We start from the raw sequence: 21,758 nt of genomic DNA, 5'->3' as shown, positions 1-21,758 counted from the left end.
CTCTTGCTTTTTCCATGATTCAGTGGATGTTGGCAATTTGATCTCTGGTTCCTCTGCCTTTTCTAAAACCAGCTTGAACATCTGGATTTCACGGTTCACATATTGCTGAATCTTGGCTTGGAGAATTTTGAGCATTACTTTACTAGCATGTGAGATGAGTGCAATTGTAATGTGGACCAGTTTTAAAGTCTTTATTGAATTTGTTACACTATTGCTTCTATTTTTTATGTTTTGCTTTTTGACCTCGAATCATGTGGGGTCTTAGCTGTCCGGCCAGGGTCAGACTTGCACCCCCTGCATTGTGAGGCGAAGTCTGAACCACTGGACTGCCAGTTGTTGTTCACTCACTATGTTGTGCCTGGTCTTTGCAACCCTGTGGACTGCAGCATGCCAGGTTTCCCTGTCCTTCACTACTTCCCAGAGTTTGCTCAAATTCAAGAGCTATGCTGTGCAGGGCCACCCAAGATAGAGCGCTCTGACAAAATGAGGTCCACTGGAGAAGTGAATGACAAACCACTTCAGTGTTCTTGCCTTGAGAAGCCCATGAGCAATATGAGAAGGACCACCAGGGAAGCTCCTAAATGTTGTTGAGTGGATGAAGGAATAAGCAAATGAATGGATGGTTAAGTGATTAAAAGTAGGCCCTAACTTGATTTGTTGTGAACAACTTGTGTAAGAACACTTGCCATATGAAAGAAGTCAGCCAGAACCCACCTTAAGATTGTTCTGTGTTTTGGAGGCACTTAATTAAGACTCCATTACAGTTGGCTATGCTGGAACCATTTGTGCTACTTTAAGGAATCTACAAGCTTGTCACCAGGAATTCTTGGGACCCTCTCCTCTGCAGTTGTGACCCCTGGAGTGATCTGGTATATGTACATATGGTGACAGGAAAGTTTCACTTCCAACCTCACAGCAGCCTCAGAAGAAATGTGCCTCTTGCAGTCCAGCTGGAACTCAGAATGTGAAGCAATATTTATGGATGATGGTGAGGTTCATATTCCTTTATACTCACAGCAACATAGAAACTATCCTAACCCTAAATTCACTCATAACACTATTTTCTTGGTGTGGCAAAATATATTATAAAATTTAAAAGCTGGCATATAAATTCATGAAACTTCAACTTGTTTGTGTATGTGTACATGTGTTTGTATGAATGTATGTAAACTAGGGACTACCTGTATGGCAGAAAGTGAAGAGGAACTAAAAAGCCTCTTGATGAAAGAGAAAGAGGAGAGTGAAAAAGTTGGCTTAAAGCTCAACATTCAGAAAACTAAGATCATGGCATCTAGTCCCATCGCTTCATGGGAAATAGATGGGGAAACAGTGGAAACAATGTGAATCTTTATTTTTCTGGGCTCCAAAATCACTACAGATGGTGACTGCAGCCATGGAATTAAAAGACGCTTACTCCTTGGAAGGAAAGTTATGACCAACCTAGACAGCATAGTAAAAAGCAGAGACATTACTTTGCCAACAAAGGTCTGTCTAGTCAAGGCTATGGTTTTTCCACTGGTCATGTATGGATGTGAGAGTTGGACTGTGAAGAAAGCTGAGCGCCGAAGAATTGATGCTTTTGAAGTGTGGTGTTGGAGAAGACTCTTGAGAGTCCCTTGGACTGCAAGGAGATCCAACCAGTCCATTCTAAAGGAGATCAGTCCTGGGTGTTCATTGGAAGGACTGATGCTAAAGCTGAAACCCCAATACTTTGGCCACCTCATGCGAAAAGTTGACTCATTGGAAAAGACAATGATGCTGGGAGGGATTGGGGGCAGGAGGAAAAGGGGACGACAGAGGATGATATGGCTGGATGGCATCACTGACCCGATGACATGAGTTTGAGTGAACTCCGGGAGTTGGTGATGGACAGGGAGGCCTGGCATACTGCAATTCATGGGGTTGCAAAGAGTCAGACATGACTGAGCGACTGAACTGAACTGAATTGTAAAATCAGTAGGCAGACTTACTGTATTTGGCTTTAGAGGGAAATTTCTCTATTTTTAAAGCTTTTTCTTTAGGATAAGTTGCTTATTTTTATAATTTTAGGTTGGCATATTTTAATGTATGACTACATTTCTTTTTAATAAAGAAATGCTAGTAAGTAAATACTATATCATTTTAACAAATTCAGAGGCCGATTGCAAGGCAAATTTTAGTATAACATAGGAATTTATGGCCCAAAATACCTGAATTATGCTTGATACATGATATGATTATAAATACCAAGTATTTAGTACTTTGTTAATTTAAAAATTAAATCTCTCAGATTTAAAAGATGGTCCAAATTATGTCTTCCTTTTTCATGGGTCTATTAAGAATTATGCCACTAGAGGGCTCTGAATACCACATTTCAGTTCATTTACATAAGTAGTAATACTAATACTATAATATTGTCAGTATTGGCTAATGCTGTCTTCCCAATGAACATATCTTAGAAAAATTTTAGAATAGCCCAATTTAAGTGTAGCACAATATGAGAAATATTGCTTTTTAAATAAAAATAATAATTATCTTCAGAAATATTTTGGTGATCTAAGGGACATGCATGGTAATATATGAACCTTTGAAATTTTTTAAAGTTCAAGTTAAGAATAGCCTTTGGACTTCCCTAGTGGTCCCGTGGTTAAGAATCTGCTCACCAATGCAGGGGACATGGGTTTGATACCTGGTCTGGGAAGATTCCACATACCTCAGGGTAGCTAAGCCCCCGCACGCAGAGTAGCCCCTCTCGTGCAACAGTGAGGGCCGAATGCAACCAAACAATAAATGGATAAAATTAAATTATTTTTAAAAGAATAGCCTTTGTCTTTAAGATACTCTCAACAGATTTAACATAAATGTGAGTATATGTCTATTGTATATATCTAACATGGGCTTCCCAGGTGGCGCTAGTGGTAAAGAATCTGCCTGCCCATGCAGGAGATGCAAGAGACCCAGGTTCGATCTCTGTGTTGGGAAGATCACCTGGAGAAGGGAATGGCAACCCACTCCCGTTTTCTTGCCTGGAAAATTCCATGGACAGAGGAGCCTGGCAGTCTGGCAGTTCAAGGGGCCACAAAAAGTTGGACATGACCAAGTGACTGAGCACACACACATATATTTAATATAAATATGAGTATGTATAATATGTAAAACATATATATGAAACATAAAATTTACTAATTATCTTCTGTATGAAATTTGATTGAGGAGAAGTGTAATAGTTACCATATATCCTGATATATGTAATGAGAGAGATTAGGCATAGGAGTTAAGAGAGAGAAATGAATCCAAAAAACGAACAGAATTGAACAGATTGGAAGTCTTCTCTGATGAGATAGCATTTGAGCTAAATCTCTTGATAGATATGGAGGAGTTTAGATGGAAAGGAAATTATTCTGCTCAGAGGAAAAAGTGTGGAGAAATAGCCTTAGAGATTTGAGGACTTCTTGGCATCATTATGGATAGATTTAGAGTCTACAAGAATAGCCCACATGAAAAAACCTACCTTTAACATTCAACAACCTTCAGCTTCCCACAAATTTCCCTGGACCACCCATTTACCTGGTCATACCTTGGACCTTGTTCTTATTTCTTTACTCACTCAGCAAATATTTTTTTGAATACCTACTTATATATGTTGGCACTATCTGGCCCTCAGGGGACAGTGGTGAAGGACAAATGAGATTCCTACTCTCATGATTTATAATACTTGCAAGTCAGGAGAAACCAACAAGTCATAAAAAACTGGAGATAGCTGATCTTAATAAATGCCACATGCAGAATTAAACAGGATGGTATAGTAGGAGTGACTGGTAGTAGCTAGATTGGATAGTTACAGATGGCTTGTGCGATTGGTTCTTATTTAAGCTGAGACCCTAATGACCAAAGGGAATCAGCTATATAATGACAAAGGTCATTAGACAGAAGTGAGGACCAGGATGAAGGCCAGTGGACTGGTGTAGAGTGGACAAGAAAGAAAGTGGTATGTGATGGTGTCAGAGAGGAAAGCAGAAGCCAGGTGAAGCAGGGCTTTGCAGGCCAGAGGGAGAAGTTAAGATTTACTGTAGATTCAACAAGATGCCATTAGAGGGCTATTTAAGTAGGAAAGTGGCATGGTTCATGACACAGAAAGGTTATTCTGACCACTGTGCAGAAAACAAATTGTGAGGGCCTAAAGTGGAAGGTGGCTCAGATGGTAAAGCGTCTGTCTACAATGTGGGAGACCTGGGTTGGGAAGATTCCCTGCAGAATGAAATGGCAACCCACTCTAGTACTCTTGCCTAGAAACCCATGGACGGAGGAGCCTGGTGCAGGCTCCTCCGTCCATGGGGTCCCAAAGAGTCAGACACGACTGAGCGACTTCACTTTCTTTCACTAAAGTGGAAGCATGGCATGTGTGTACAGTCTCAGTCCTGTCCGACTCTGCGACCCCAAGGACTGTAGGGTCTCCTGCCTAGCAGGAAGATTCTTTACCATCTGAGTCACCAAGGAAGGCTGGCAGTTGGTAAAGAACCCACCAATGCAGGAGACTCTAGAGATACAGGTTCAATCCCTGGGTTGGGAAGATCCCCTGGAGAAGGAAACGGCAACCCACTCCAGTATTCTTGCCTGGAAAATCCCATGGAAAGTAGAGCATGGCAGTCTTGACGGGCTACAGTCCATGGGGTCGCAAAGAGTTGGACACGACTGAGTGACAAACACTCACCAACTACGCCACCTGGAAAGCCCTAGAAACATGGTATCAAGTTCAATAGTACGAGAAGCATGAGAGGTCGTGGTGGCTTGGACAAAGGTGGTAGTAAGACGTGGAAAGGTGGATATGTTTGGGAATATGTTGGAGGTAAAATAAACAATCATGCTGAATTTTAATTTGGGGAAACTAAACAGTTTACTGGTGACTGCAGCCATGAAATTAAAAGACGCTTGCTCCTTGGAAGGAAAGTTATGACCAACCTAGATAGCATATTCAAAAGCAGAGACATTACTTTGCCAACAAAGGTCCCTCTGGTCAAGGCTATGGTTTTTCCTGTGGTCATGTATGGATGTGAGAGTTGGACTGTGAAGAAGGCTGAGCGCCGAAGAATTGATGCTTTTGAAGTGTGGTGTTGGAGAAGACTCTTGAGAGTCCTTTGGACTGCAAGGAGATCCAACCAGTCCATCCTGAAGGAGATCAGCCCTGGGATTTCTTTGGAGGGAATGATGCTGAAGCTGAAACTCCAGTACTTTGGCCACCTCATGCGAAGAGTTTGACTCATTGGAAAAGACTCTGATGCTGGGAGGGATTGGGGGCAAGAGGAGAAGGGGACGACAGAGGATGAGATGGCTTGATGGCATCACTGATTCGATGGATGTGAGTCTGAGTGAACTCCGGGAGTTGGTGATGAACAGGGAGGCCTGGCGTGCTGCGATTCATGGGGTCACAAAGAGTCGGACACGACTGAGTGACTGAACTGAACTGAACTGAAACAGTTTACTGAGGTGGACAGGAATGGGCTGAGTTGGTTGAGAGTGACAGTGAAACCAGAGGATTTTTGGAGGGGCATGGTAAGTTTAGGACACAAAAGTGGAAATATCAAGTAGGCAAATGTGAACCTGGGGTTCTAAGGGAAAAGTTGGATCTGCCCATCATATATGTGTGTGTAGACTTCCAGGGCTGAGCAAATAAATGTATGTGGCCTGAAGAGCATCTCTAGCATGGGTTTGGGAACCACCAGCTTATAGGTAGTATTAAAAGCACAGGAATGAATGAGACTTTGGCACACTCAGGATAACCATTCTTATCTTTTATCCAAAATGAACCATATGATATTGTATTTTCAAAATTCATCTTCAATTCTTTACCAAGAGTCAGTTCCAACACTTTATTCTGAAACTGTAAATTATGTTTTGATGAAAAAAATTGAATTTCTTTTGTATAGATTTTCTTTTGATGGGAAAGAAAATTCAAGACATTCTATCAAACATATGGTATCCAGTACTGACATTTTGCAGATGTCCAGTATCACACGCTTTTGAATTGTGGTATTGGAGAAGACTCTTGAGAGTCCCTTGGACAGTAAGAAGATGAAAACAGTTGATCCTAAAAGAAATCAACCCTGAATATTCATTGAAAGGACTGATGCTGAAGCTGAAGCTCAATACTTTGGCCACATGATATGAAGAACCAACTCATAAGAAAAGACCCTGATGCTGGGAAAGACTGAAGGCAGGAGGAGAAGGGGACAACAGAGGATGAGATGGCTGGATAGCATCACCACTCAATGGACAACAGCAACAATATCAAGATTTCTTTCTCTGATAATTGTTGATATCAAATCTCCTTTGTTCTCATCATATATTTTCATATTTTTGTGGCTTTTGATTGGTTTAGTTATCTTTTCACATTTAGGTCTTTTATCTATCTGGAACTTAGTGTAAAGTAGTTCAGTTCAGTTCAGTCACTCAGTTGTGTCCGACTCTTTGTGACCCCACGGGCTGTAGCATGCCAGGCTTCCCCGTCCATCACCAACTCCCAGAGCTTGCTCAGACTCATGTCCACAGAGCTGGTGATGCCATCCAACCATCTTATCCTCTGTCATCCCCTTCTCCTCCTCCTTTCAATCTTCCCCAGCATCAGAATCTTTTCCAATGAATCAGTTCTTTGCATCAGGTGGCTAAAGTATTGGAGTTTCAGCTTCAGCATCAGTCCTTCCAATGAATATTCAGGGTTGATTTCCTTTAGGATTGACTGGTTTGATCTTCTTGCAGTCCAAGGGACTCTCAAGAGTCTTCTCCAACATCACAGATCAAAAGCGTCAATTTTTGGCACTCAGCTTTCTTTATAGTCCAACTCTCATATCCATACATGACTACTAGAGAAACCATAGCTTTGACTAGACGGACCTTTGTTGGCAAAGTGATGTCTCTGCTTTTTAATATGCTGTCTAGGTTGCTCATAGCTTTTCTTCCAAGGAGTAAGCGTCTTTTAATTTCATGACTGCAGTCACCATCTGCAGTGATTTTGGAGCTCCCCAAAATAAAGTCTCTCACTGTTTCCATTGTTTCCCCATCTGTTTGCCATGAAGTGAATGGGACCAGATGTCATGATCTTAGTTTTTTTTGAATGTTGAGCTTTAAGCCAACTTTTTCACCCTTCTCTTTCACTTTCATCAATAGGCTCTTCAGTTCCTCTTCACTTTCTACCATAAAGGTGGTATCATCTGTGTATCTGAGGTTATTGATATTTCTCCCGACAAACTTAATTCCAGCTTGTGATTCCTCCAGTCCAACATTTTGCATGATGTACTCTGCATATAAGTTAAATAAGCAGGGTGACAATATACAGCCTTGACATACTCCTTTCCCAGTTTGGAACCAGTCTGTTTTTCCGTGTCCAGTTCTAACTGTTGCTTCTTGACCTGCCTACAGATTTCTCAGGAGGCAGGTAAGGTGGTCTGGTATTCCCATCTCTTTAAGAATTTTCCACAGTTTGTTGTGATCCACACAGTCAAAGGCTTTGGCGTAATCAATAAAGTGCAATAGATGTTTTTCTGGAATTCTCTTGCTTTTTCTATGATCCAACAGATGTTGGCAATTTGCTCTCTGGTTCCTCTGTCTTTTCTAAATGTGTAAATTAGGGGAGAATCTAAATTTATTTTATTTCAAATCTTAGTGAGCTCTCTCAAAACACTTACCATATAAACCTAGGTTTTTCCTATTGATCTGAAATGCCATATGCTACATTCCCAAGTGGCTCCTGAGATCTATTTCTGGAATTTCTAGTCAGCTTTCATGATCTTATTCATGATCCAAGCTATGTTTTTATATCACATTCAAGTTACATACATATTAAAATAATTTCCACATTACAGTAACTGCACATTAATCAAGTTGCAATGAAAAATACTTTGCTAGTGTTCTATGAAGTTCTTCCATGTTAGAAGCCAATTCATAAACCAATTGAGCCAAGATGTCATTGAAAAGTTATACTTTACCTTCTCTGCTTCATATTCTGTCCACATTTCCACACAAACAGTTTTTTAAATGTTATTTTAAAAATAGATTTATTATAAATTTAGTGTAATTCAAAGAAAAACTCCACTTTGGTAATTGATGAGACTTGACAAAATGCTACATATTAAAATTTAGCTATAAGAAAAAAGTACGTGGAAAATTTTCTGAAACAGTTAGGTTGAAAGAGTACTTTTCTTTAGCAGATATAAACATGATGATAATATCAAGAAAGAAACATTTTTTCCAGCTTCACTGCCAAGAAACAGAAGGAGCTTTAAAATGTGTAAAACGCTGAAGGATTATAGGATCAATAAATGTGGTTTGGAGTTTACTTTTTGTGCAGGAGTATGTTCTAGCTGTGATGACAGGAAAACATTCTAGAATAATTATCAAGATTCAGGAGTTTGCAGCAGAGTGTAAATTGACCCATTGCTTCCATTCTCTAGAAGTCTAGCTTCAAAAAAGAGTCAATTAAGCTAAAGAATAACATAAAATTATAAAAATTGTGAATTATAGGGCAATATTTTGAGCTAAATACAAGATCATTCTATTGTGTGATGATAGAGATGCGGATAAATTCCTATTGTTGCATACTGAAGTACTGGGGTTATCAAGGTTCTGTTGAGAAGGTCTAAATTCTTTGGTCTCCCTGCAAGGTAGAAAACCAGTCTGATCTACATGCTGAAGAATTCTCAAATGTTTGAAACTGTGAATTGGAAAGCCTGACTCCCTTGTTGGTTTGATATCTTTTGATACTGTTGTCAGAGAAAATCCTTCCTGTAAGAAAAAAATGCAGCTGGCTTTTTAATGGTAGAGAATATCAAAGGCCACTTAGATGTCCCATGGGTATCTCAAATTCAACATATCCACGATCAGATTTACTACTTTTTCCCCCCAAAGCAATTCTTCCTTTTCTTGATAATTGTTACCACTATCTATCTTATTACCTAAGCCAAGCGTTTGAAAATCAGTCTTCTATATCCATTCTCCATCCAAGCTATGTTGATTTACTTCCTCATCATCTCTCATCTAAGCTCCTTCTAATGACCCTGATTGCATCTATCTTGACTTGTGCCCTGATCCTCTTACCTCGGACTTCCTATTCTGAATAGTTATTTATTTGTTTGTTCTATTTTATTTACTTATTTAGCTGTATCAGGTCTTGGTTGCGTCATGTGGGATCTTTTGTTGCGGTGCTTGGCCCCTCTAGTCGTGGCACGGGCTCCAGAGCACACGGTCTCAGTAGCCACAGCACAGGGGCTTAGTTTCTCTGTATCATATGAGATCCTAGTTCCCAGACCAGGGATCAAACCCGTGTTCCCTGCAATGCAAGACAGACTCTCAACCAAGAAAGTCCCTGGATTCCCTACTCTTTACTAAGCAATACGTCATCATCTGGCCACCAAAAAAAAAACCTTTCCAAATGCATTTCTTTGTGTTACTCTCCTAGTAAGTCTTTCGGGGGCTCTCTTCTACCTATAGAAGAAAATCTAATCTTTAGAGTGGCATCCAATGCTCTCCACAAGTTGGACCTTGCCTCTCTCCAGCTTCAAATCTTTACCCTCCTAGCCTGTCTCATTCCAAACATACCTGACCACTTGTGGGTGTTTGGAACCCTCTGTTTTGCTTCATACGTTTCCGCCTTCATTCACACTTGGAATTCTCTCCCACCATTTTTGAGAAGACCTAATTATCTTTCAAGATTTAGTTCAAACTTTACCACCTTCCTGTAGGGTTTTCTATTTTTACCACGCACAGACTGTCTTCCCACAGAATTAGCCACTCTTTTTTGCATTTCTCTTGTGGACCCCTTCCTGCACTATGGCACCCATTTTGTTGACCTGCTTCCCTAATAGACTGGCAGCTCCTTAAGCAAGGACCTTCGCTTTTTCTTTCTTTTTACTCCTAGTATCTAGTGCTGCCTGCACAATTCAGGCACTCAGTAAAGCTTCATTGAATGAATGAATTAGTAAGTGAGAAGTGTCAGAGGCCAGATGAAAAGGTTGGCAGAGAATGCATGGTATTAAAACTGGTCAAGAGGAAGATACAAAAAATATAGTGATGAGAGTAAGAGAAAAGATCATCTACTAAGAAGGACTGGGCCTTGTATGGTAGACGAGGATGAGCAGCATGGTGGGATTAACTGATGTTAAGCTTCTGACTAGGATTCTGGTATGAGGTTCTTCTATTGCCGTACAAAAGGACAGGTGGTGTTTGAAGGCAAATGAATTTTTCTGGATATAATCCTTCCTGTTTGCAAATATGAGCACACACATGCTAAAGTTTTATAGTAGCACTGCATTTATCTAGTGTTTACAGTGTGCAGCATTCTTTACTTTTATTATTTTATTGGACCCTTAGACCAGTTATCTCCATAAGCTTCAGTTCCCTTTTTGTAAAATGAAGATAATAGCTTAGGATTGTTTACAAGAGCTATTATATGTCTAGTGCACAGATGCATGCCACATCAGTTGTTAGATCAGGGCTTTGTGACTCGTAATGCTTAAATGACTTGCTTAAGTTCACAAAGGTAAGTTAATGGCATGCGTGTGTGCTCAGTCACTCAGTCATGTCTGATTCTTTGCGACCCCATGGACTGTAGCCTGCCAGGGTCCTCTGTCCATGGAATTTTCCAGCAGGAATATTGGAGCAGGGTTGCCATTTCTTACTCCAGGGGATCGTCCTGACCCAGGGATCAAACCCACATCTCCTGCATTGGCTGGCAAATTCTTTACCACTGTGCCACATGGCATATTTAAATTCCTCTGTCCTCTTTTTGCACAGTAGTATTCTGTTATGCTATACCAGGATATAATAATATCGTCTACATTACTTAGGGCATGGCATCTTTAATTTTCTTGAGAGGCTTACCCAAAAACAGGCTTTGGAATTACTCAGAGAGTTTATTGACAAAATCAAAAACTTGGCTAAAACCAAAATGCCAATATAAATAATATTTGTATAGCTTGCCTGGCTTCCTAGTCCCTCTGTTTTGTGCTTGGGGGTTTTCCACAGAGAATCTGAGCGACTAGCTCATGGCCTTGTGAGGTTTGTGGAGATATGCTCTCATTTAAATTCATTTTTAAAGTATTATTTTTGAGTCCAGTTTTAGACCAGAGCAAGTGTCCATTTGGGGTCCTGGAATTACGGTAGCAGAAACCTAGTGGGAACTAGAATAGGAAGAGAGTGACTCTGGGCTGCAGCAGACACTGACGATCGCCCCCGTCCGTCCTTGTGTTCTCTGTAGTGTCCTGTCCAGGAAGAACCTGAAGCCACAAAATATGAAATGGAGATGAAATTACTAAGTGAAACAGTTTCAGCAGGTATTCTTCCAAGTCACATTTTTAGAATTTAACTTGACTGGGATTTTCTGCTTACAAAAGAAATGCAAGGGTATTAGAAAATCAACTCAGATGTTGCAGAAGTATATTTAAAGTGAAAATTCTTCCTCATCTCTCTACTGAGATAACCAGTGTTAACAATTCTTTTGAATTTGTTGTACTCTGTCTCCATCTCTCTCTTTTTGATTTTAAATAAAACCATCAGGTCATATTATATGAATATTCTCATTGAAAGTTACTTTTTTTTCACCTAACAATATTTGTTATTGTACATACACACATAAAACACAATACATATTCTACTTAAATGAATAATATTCAACATTATTCTAAGTCAGAACACATTGGTAACCTTACTTTTTAAAGTATCTATGTAATGCTATGGGACATTATCATCTATTAATAAGGACTTAAATAAGGTTATTTCTAATTTTTTTTATTATTACAAGCAATGTTGCCTTGAACATTCATAAGCACACACTTGAAGTTAGAAATTTCTTCACACTTTTGTATTTAGTCTTATCATGGCAAATAACAATTGGATACAGTTTTTAAATGTCAAGATGATAGAGATGTCTAATTTGCAGAACTTCTAGTTTGAGATTTATGGAATCTTTTTCATTAACTTTATCATTTTGCTTCTTTCCCAGAAACTCCTTAGGAATGTATTTTTTATACAGTTCTTAGCATAGTTTTATAACAGACTTCTTGTCCACTTCACTTTTTCCAACACACTTTTTTGTCAACAGTCAACTAGGTTTATATCATTATAACTTTTCCGTAATCCTTATGAGATAGTTTACCTATGAAAAATATAAATGGAGCCCTCCCCTGCACCCTAATATTATGCATGCCTATTCCCACTTTAAAGTGAATGATTTTGAATTAACCACATTCTGAAAATGTGTAGTTGCTAAATAAAAATTTTCTTTACCAGTATTAGAATGCTTTCATTTCCTTACTAAGAAAATACAGAAATGTTGTGATCTATTTAGAAACTCAATCAATCTGATTAATTTCAGCACAGGAGTTGCTGTTAGAGAATGCTTCTGAAAAGCCCTATTTCCTTGAAGAAAATGAGGTTGATTTATGCCAGTTCACAACCCTGGGTGGAGTGTACCACTTGGATATTTTGGAGCTTCCTCCACAGTGTAAACCAATGAAGGGCTGGATGATTGTGGAAGTAGGTTGATTCTTGAATCAAAATTTATGGATAAAATAATTTCTCATGCTTTAACTTTATCTGAAATGATTTAACATCTATTTAACCCTAAAATGATTTAACCCTATTAAACAACCACAAATGCGGAAAATGTAATTTTAAGCTGTCTTGAATTTATGAATCAAAATCAGATACTAAAGGAGAGGAATCTGAAATAATAACGGATTTTAAAACTAGAATTCATACATGTTAATTTAATTGTAAACCTGTAACTCTGTTTATATTATGCCAATTTGGCCTTAATAATGACAGTCATTTTCAGGGGTCATCAAATTTTTTCTGTAAAGGGCCAGGTGGTAAATATTTTCAGCTCTGTGAGCCATACCAGCTCTGTTGCAACTCCTCAACTCTGCCATTGTAACATTAAAGTAGCCATTGGTAAATGAATGGACATGGCTGTGTTCCAGTTAAACTTATTTTACAAAAACTGGTGGGGGCTGGATTTTCCAAGGACCATAGTTTGTGGATTCTAGTCTAAATCAGTGGTTCCCAGCATGTGGTCCCTCGACCGGAAGCATCAACGTCATTTGGCATCATCTGAGAATTTGCTAGAAATGCAAATCCATTGTCCCCACCTCAGTCCTACTGAATCAGAAAGTTTGGAGCTAAGACTCAGCAGTCTGTGTTTTAGCAAGACATACCCCAAAGTTTGAGAACCACTGGTCTGTATTCTTGATATACAAGTGTGGTCCATGAACCTGCAGCATCTGTAGCAGCTGAGAACTTGTTAGAAATGCATCATTTGGGACTTTACCTCAGGTCCACCGAATCTGCATAGTAACTGCACATGAAAGTTTGAAAAGCACTGATGTGGGCACTGCCAGTGGTATTGATGCACAGATAGCACTCACTGAGTAACAAGGATACTGATGGTAGCAGTTGTTAATCATTTTTCAAGGAGTTCTCGCTCTTGTTTCAGTAAGTAGTAACATTTGCTCTAGTATTGACTTAACTTTTAGTGGCCTACACCCCCAGATAATACCCCATTATGGTAAAGAATCTGCTTGCAATGCAGGAGACCTGGGTTCAATCCCTGGGTCGGGAAAATCCCCTGGAGAAAGGAATGGCTTCCCACTCCAGTATTCTTTCCTGGAGAACTCCATGGACAGAGGAACCTAGAAGAAGCCATAACTTCTTTATGCATAGGCATTCTTGAGTTAGTGTAGTATTTATCTTTTTTTTTTTCATTATCACCCCTCCAAAGAGCCTTTGTAGACTTTTTTCCTAACTGTCCCCCATAAAGTATTAATACCACATGTATACTGTATATTTACATATGTGCTGTATGTATATTTGTGTTTTATACCTAAAAGAGTACAATTTTTTCATGACCCCTCTAAACTAATTTTTACCCTCTTAGGGATAATATTCGGAGAAGGCAATGGCACCCCACTCCAGTACTCTTGTCTGGAAAATCCCACGGACAGAGGAGCCTGGTAGGCTGCAGTCCATGGGGTCGCTAAGAGTTGGACACGACTGAGCGACTTCACTTTCACTTTTCACTTTCCTGCATTGGAGAAGGAAATGGCAACCCACTCCAGTGTTCTTGCCTGGAGAATCCCAGGGACGGGGGAGCCTGGTGGGCTGCCGTCTATGGGGTCGCACAGAGTCGGACATAACTGAAGTGATTTAGCAGCAGCAGGGATAATATTGCTGTTCCTTTCCCCTTCTCATAAATGAGAATGCAGTTATTAGGTTGACCCTGGAGAGATAATTTGGTTTGTAGCCCCTCTGAGGGGCTTCCCCAGGGGCTCAGCAATGAAGAATCCGCCATCAATGCAGGAGACTCAGGAGACACAGGTTTGATCCCTGGGTCAGGAAGATTCCCAGGAAAAGGGCATGTCAACCCACTCCAGGATCATTGCCTGGGATATCCCATGGACAGAGGAGCCTGGCGGGCTACAGTCCATAGGGTCGCAAAGAGTTGGACATAATTGAAGCGACTTAGCACACAGCCACTTTGAAGAATCTATTTGAATCAGCCTTCCCTACCTCAGAAATATCTGAAGAGCAGAGTGGAGTCCAGAAAGACACCCTTTGGTGGAGGTAGGCTTTCAAAACTCTTTATCCATAGGAAGGTCTAAGCCTGAACCGGGAATTTCAAGGATGCATACAAAGATCTGGTGTTCCTGAATTTTGTCCTGGTATCCTGATACTACTCTAAGTGCTCTATTTGAGGCCAGAGTATTCTCCATCACACTTATTTTTCTCTCCTGCAACAAAGAGACCTTCCTCATTTTCTAAGTCCCTTTTAAATAATCTCATACTTCCTCTAGAAATTTTCCCCAACCAGTTTTTCCTCTGTTTTGCAACATTTGTAATCTTCCCTTTCCTAGATCCGTCTCTGCTAAATTCTGATAATAGACAAATCTTCTTTATCCCACGGACATCTGCTCTTGGCTTAATTTACTTTCTCCCCATCACCACCCCCCTGCTTTTTTAAGACGTAATTGATATATAACACTACATAAGTTTAAGGTATGCAATATGATGATTTTTAATTTCATTCATTTATTTCCACGCTTCTCAAAAGGTTGCTTATTCTTTCTGTCTTCACCCACACACCCTAACAAAGTTACTGGAACATGAGATTTGGGGTCCTATATATCTACTGGGTTGGTCAAATCTTTTAAGATTTTGTTGTTCAGATCTTTCTATAAGATGTTAGGGGAAAACCCAAATGAACTTTTTGGCCAATCCAATACTTTTGCCTTCTGGTGCCTTCTTGAAGTCATTTTGTAATCTTTGGCACATTAATTGATTTTTCTAAGTCCCAGTTATCTTCTCTGTTCAACACATATCTCATAGAATTATTGGAGAAATAAAATGAATAGTTAAGTCCCAGCCAGCCTAGAATCTGGCTTATAGAAGAGTTCTGAATTACATTCAAATGTAGTGATTCTTTCCCCTCAATCATTAGTTTTAATTTTGTTGTGACATTTTGTTTGTCAATCTATAGTGAAATGTGACTAAACTGCAGTGTTTATTTAACATACACAGCTTACTCTGCATAACTCTGCATCATAAACTCTTACCAGTCAGCTTCTAACTTAGTGTTATCTTGGTCATTTTTAAAAGATACTCAAAGAGGGATTGCAGAAATATACATATCCTCCGGAAACTACAGAAGACCTTGAAGCAGAAAATGTTTTTCCACCCATAGAGGTCACGCTTGAAGTTCACGAGAATGTAATCTTCTTTGAGAATCCTATGGTTGCAAGGTGGGATGCTGAAGGTACAATGATGCCTTAACCAGCTTTGATAATTATGTAATGAAAAGAGGTATAATAATATAAATCCTTAAATCAAAACAGGAAATGGAGAATGTAAACTGAGTTTCTAATCATACATATTTCTGTGCCTATTCTAGGGTCTTTGTTTCCTTTTGATGGAAATGAATAGGGATGTTTTTAAAAAGAAGGAAATGAATAAAAATATCAAATAGTATAGCAAATCAAAAACAAATGAAAAGCCTACTCTCTCTTGAAATGGCCAAATAATTCAGATTGGGGTGATTAAAATTTGATTATTTTAATGTTAATGATTTATAAATTGCAAAGCTTATTACAACCAGGTGCTGAGGATGGGTGTATTCCCAGGTGGCTTCAGTGGTAAAGAACCCGCCTGCCAAGCAGGAGACACAGATTCAATCCCTAGGATGGGAAGATCCTCTGGAGAAGGAAATGGCAACCCACTCCAGTGTTCTTGCCTGGGAAATCCCATGGACAGATGAGCCTGGCAGGCTACAGTCCATGGGTTCGCAGAGTTGGACACGACTTAGCAACTAAACAACAACCGAGGATGGGGAGTGGGCAAATGGGAAACCTGAGAAAGAGGAAAACCAACCACTTTATGCCTCGATAACTTTTAACTACTGAACCATGGGAAATTATTGCTTATTCAAATTGTTAAATATCAATAAATCAGAAGTGTTAACAAATACAAGTTAATCATTCACCAATTATTAACAAATACCTGATTTGGGGTTGGCAGGCTAAACTTTGAAAGGTCTTGGTCTTGTGAATTAATGTATGCAAGTCTGGGGACTCTTAGATGAAAGTTGAATAGCTTTGTTTTTAATGTAGGTGAATTATTCTACATCCATTTATTTGTGAAAAGGTTTACATACTAGATAACAGGTCTAGACAATAAGATAACTAAAGCACAGAGCTATTACTTTAGTTATGGGAGCAGAGAATTTAGAGACTATTTTGTACTTTAAATTTTTTTATGGTTGCTACAACACACTATATTTTTGCTTATACAGACATAACCACAAGATGTTTAGTGTAGAGATAGTTTATGTTTTAAAAACAGTATATTTCTATCAATACATTAAACCATAAAATATATCAAAATGAACATTGGGTAATTTTTTCCTTTCATGTTGCTTTAGAGGTTTCACTTTTCCTTTCCTTTAATGGTAATGTTCCTAAATATTTATTTATCAAATTAAAATTAGAATTAGACAAGATCAGTTATCCCACATGATTCAGGGAAATACAACAAGTAAAATTTGACTCTAACTGCAGTAATTATATGGCAGTAATCTACAACTCCATGGTTTCCCTGGTAAAGAATCCACCTGCCAATGCAGAAGACTGAGTTTCAATCCTTGGTACAGGAAGATGCCCTGGAGAAGGAAATGGCAACCCACTCCAGTATTCTTGCCAGGAGAACCCCCTGGACAGAGGAGCCTGGCAGGCTACAGTCCATGGGGTCACCAGGAGTTAGACATGACTTAGCGACTAAACAACAATTTTTATGGTTATAAATTAAAATAATTTTGTAAATGTAAAAACAGAGAGAGGAACTATATATAACTTAGTTTTCTAATATAATTATTATATTGAATTCAAGAGTCAAAAATAGAACTAATATAACACTGTAAAGCAGCTATACACCAATTTTTTAAAAAGTTTTAAAAAAAGTAGGTGTATGGGGATGAAAACTAGAGAGAGATGGGAATGACAGCTGAGGTTGGGAATTACTTTATTATTTATTACTTTATTCATTATCCAAGATAATTTTCATTAGGAGGATGGCCTCAATAGGAGGAGAGTTTAAGTGCGTAGGGACAATATTATATATTCCTGTCTACTATTGTTTATTGAATGCTTTAAAATTAATGCCTAAAAGTGTTTTATTTCTTTTTTCCAGTAAATTTTCAAATAAATACATGCAAAATTAAAAAAATTTAAGTCAAAAATAGCCAGTGGAACCTTTTGTGTGAGAAGACAAGAAAGCCAAGTGGAAATGAAGAGGGTGTTCTAGGAAAAGAATGATTCATTCCTTTCATAAAATGCTAAACAATAAGAAAGAGATAAATGAGACACGATTCCTTCTTCCAGGAATTTTCAAAGTTGTAGGAGAGGCAGACAGGGAAAGATACCATACACAAGGGGGTAGAGTAGTGAGGGGCTATATGATAGATGAAAGTGCTACGGAGCAGAGCAGTGACCGGGTCCCATCTGGAGTGCTAAGGACAGCTTCTCCTAGGATAGAATATTGAGCAGGTCCTTAAGAGACCAAGAGACCATTGATGTAGTATATTCTGTGTGGGCATAAGTCTTCATTCCTCTTGGGTATATTGGTAGGAGTGGAATTTCTGGGTTGAAGAGTAAATTGATGTTCAACTGTTTAAAAACTGCCAAGTTGTTTTTCAAAGGAGCTATAACCACAGCACAAGGTTCCCCATTTTTCCATATTCTTGCCACCATTTGTTATTACCTATTTTTTTTATTAGAGCCACCCTAGTGGGTGTGAAATGGTTTTTCATAGTTTTAATTTGTATTTCCCTAATGCATGGTAATGTTAAGCATCGATTTTTATGTATTTACTATACTTTCATGTAGCTTCTTTGATGAAATGTTTATTCAAATCTTTTGCCCATTTTTAAGTTGCGTTATGTTTTATTATTGAGTTGTAAGAGACACAAAAGACCACTTATTATATGATTGTGTTTAATGAAAGTAAAGAAAAGGCAAATCTTTAAGTATATTAATAGTTTCTTGGGGCTGGTGATGCAAATGGGAATTAACTATAAATAGACATAAGAAATCTTATTGGGAGGATAATAATATTCTAAAACTGAATGGTGGTGATGATTGCAAAACTGGGTAAACCGACTAAAAATAATTGTATACTCAAGATAGGAGAATTTTAAAGTTCTTTAAAAAGAAAGATGAAGACAGGTTCTCTAAAAGAGGAAGGGAAATGTTCTCTAGGAAGAAAGAACTGCATGTGCAGAGGCTTACAGGTTTATGATGTTGTTGGGGAAGAAAAGAAAAGTGTGACTGGAAAGAAGTCTGAGAAGTAGCAAAGAAGGAAGCCAGAAATGAGAGTCAGAGCTTCATTCTGAAAGTCTTGTGACCATGCTGAGGAATCTGGACTTGATCCTGTAGACAGGAAGAAACTCCAGTGAAGATGGTTTGTTGTTGTGATCCTATTCTCAGTGTGAAAAATCAATTTATACATATTAAAGTTAGTGGAGTAGTTTCATTCATCTTATTTTTGCAGAGGAAAAAATGGAACTAATGTCTTATTAATCCTAATTATAAAGGTAAACAGTGGAAAACTGATGGCATCAGCAACGTGTCTTACAAATCAGAAGAGAGGCTTATAACATTCAACCTGGAAACTTTTGTCCTGTTACCTTAATTCAAGATGCCCATATTAATATGCCATACCAGTCATGGGAGCTAAGACCACTTGATGTGAATAAAGTACTTCTGACTATAACTACAGTATTTACTGAACTTCAAATACAAATCAAGGTAAACCGCTGTTATAGCAAGTCATACCAAAGAGTTAAATCTCTTGATGACTATAAGAGTGTGTGTCAAAACAGTCAATCACTGATGATTTACATATTGAAATATGTCTTTTATAAATATATTGAAAATATACCTTGAGCTGGTACCCCACTCCAGTACTCTTGCCTGGAAAATCCCATGGACAGAGGAGCCTGGTAGGCTGCAGGCCATGGGGTCGCTAAGAGTCGGACATGACTGAGCGACTTCACTTTCACTTTTCACTTTCATGCACTAGAGAAGGAAATGGCAACCCACTCCAGTGTTCTTGCCTGGAGAATCCCAGGGACGGTGGAGCCTGATGGGCTGCCGTCATGGGGTCGCAGAGTTGGACACGACTGAAGCGACTTAGCAGTAGCAGTAGTTTCTAAATAAAATACTGAGTATATAGGAAATAACATGTAAAAGTAAAGTATAAGTTTGTGCCCTAAAGTTACTAGGAATAGAGCAATTGGTGAAACTCTAAGTATGGTTGCAGTATGACTTTCAGAGGTTTTGGCCCAGTCTTAGAGTGATCTTATCACAGGAAGATAGCACCCAGCTGTTTGAAATCCCTTTTGAGTAACTCCATTGCTACCGAGTCTGACTCTATGATTTCAATACCTGTAGACCACGAAATTTTTGTACCTTATTTTATGTTCCTGGTTATGTTGCAGTGTCTCCTAGTTTGTAGTCTATGGGAACTTGAATAGAATTTGTATCCTGCTATTGAAGGAAATGGCAACCCACTCCAATAGTCTTGCCTGGAGAATCCCAGGGACAGAGGAGCCTACTGGGCTGCCGCCTATGGGGGTCGCACAGAGTTGGACATGACTGAAGCGACTTAGCAGCAGCAGCATTGTGTGAAAATTGTATAACTGTTAATTATGTTGAATTGGTTCATGGTGCTTTTCAGGCCTACTATATCTTTCTACTTTTCTGTCTCTTCTATTAATTTTTTTTTAATTTTATTTTATTTTTAAACTTTACAATGTTGTATTAGTTTTGCCAAATATTGAAATGAATCCGCCACAGGTATACCTGTGTTCCTCATCCTGAACGCTCCTCCCTCCTCCCTCCCCATACCCTCCCTCTGGGTCGTCCCAGTGCACCAGCCCCAAGCATCCAGTATCGTGCATCGAACCTGGACTGGCGACTCGTTTCATACATGATATTATACATGTTTCAATGCCATTCTCCCAAATCTCCCCACCCTCTCCCTCTCCCACAGAGTCCATAAGACTGATCTATACATCAGTGTCTCTTTTGCTGTCTCGTACACAGGGTTATTGTTACCATCTTTCTAAATTCCATATATATGCGTTAGTATACTGTATTGGTGTTTTTCTTTCTGGCTTACTTCACTCTATTGAGACTCCAACTAAAAATCTTAATTTATCTACTTTAAAAAATAACTAATGTATAGTAGAACAATATGTAACTTTGTTCTGTATTTTCCAAATCTCCTCTAAATATGTTATTATACTTTCATAATTAAAAAAAAAAAAATTACAGAGTCTGAAATTTAAAGACAATAAGTAGATTTAGTATTTGCTTGAGGCTGAAGTGGGGAATGGATATAAATAGGCGTAAGGGATTTCACTGAGGGGATGAAAATGTTCTAAAACTGATTTATGGTGATAGTTGTACCAGTCAACAAAATTACCAAAAAAAAAAAAAAAATCACTGAACTGTGTACTTGAAATGCATGAATTTTATGATATGTAAAATATACCTCATGAAAGTTGTTTTTAAAAAGAGATTTTTTTAAAAAAAAAGATATAACCTGAAATTCTTTATGAATGTGGCAGGAAAGCTAGAAGATCATCACACTTGGTTTTTAAGGTCAGAGGAGAGATGTGAACTCTATACACCAGATTACCACTTTTCAAACTTTAAAACTGGATAATAATTTTGCATTATTATGTTAAAATCTTATACATATAAAAAATTATGATTTTTAAAAGTTGCAACATGGTTGCTGTCAAATAGCTCTTCCACTTCAACAGGAGCACATGCAGTATTCTTAGATCATAATTTATAAAGTAGGCAACCAAAGAGATCCTTGGATTGCTCAGATGAGCCTGAGAAAAGTTGATAAACTGGTTAAGGTAATGTGGAAACTTTGAGGTGGACCTTTTGGATCAAGCCTAAAATATGTCTGTCCTGCATTCTTTTTAATATAGGATAATACAGGATTTTCTAAAAACGAAAAATAGTTCCTGTTGTTTAGTCACTAAGTTGTGTCCAACTCTTTGCAAACCCAAGAACTGCAACAAACCCTGTCCTTCGCTATCTCCCGAAGTTTGCTCAAACTCATATATATCGAGTTGGTGATGCCATTCAACTATCTCATCCTCTGTCTCCCCCTTCTCCTCCTGCCCTCAATCTTTTCCAGTGACTTGGCCCTTCACTCTGGCCCTTCAA

The 21,758-nt window shown here is 38.7% G+C and overlaps 1 protein-coding gene across 1 annotated transcript in view; it reads left to right on the top strand.

The window, feature by feature from the left end:
* DNAI7 (dynein axonemal intermediate chain 7) overlaps positions 1–21,758 on the top strand; it is an 88,156-nt gene that overhangs the window by 61,448 nt on the left and 4,950 nt on the right. Inside the window, 5 exon segments of the mRNA XM_070371209.1 lie at positions 11,225–11,300; positions 12,341–12,501; positions 15,619–15,775; positions 19,103–19,183; positions 19,186–19,316. Coding sequence (XP_070227310.1) covers positions 11,225–11,300; positions 12,341–12,501; positions 15,619–15,775; positions 19,103–19,183; positions 19,186–19,316 — 606 coding nt within the window.

The sequence above is a fragment of the Bos mutus genome, chromosome 5 (genome assembly GCF_027580195.1).
Source record: "Bos mutus isolate GX-2022 chromosome 5, NWIPB_WYAK_1.1, whole genome shotgun sequence".
NCBI lineage: Eukaryota > Metazoa > Chordata > Mammalia > Artiodactyla > Bovidae > Bos > Bos mutus.
This window is presented reverse-complemented; position numbering and strand designations above follow the sequence as displayed.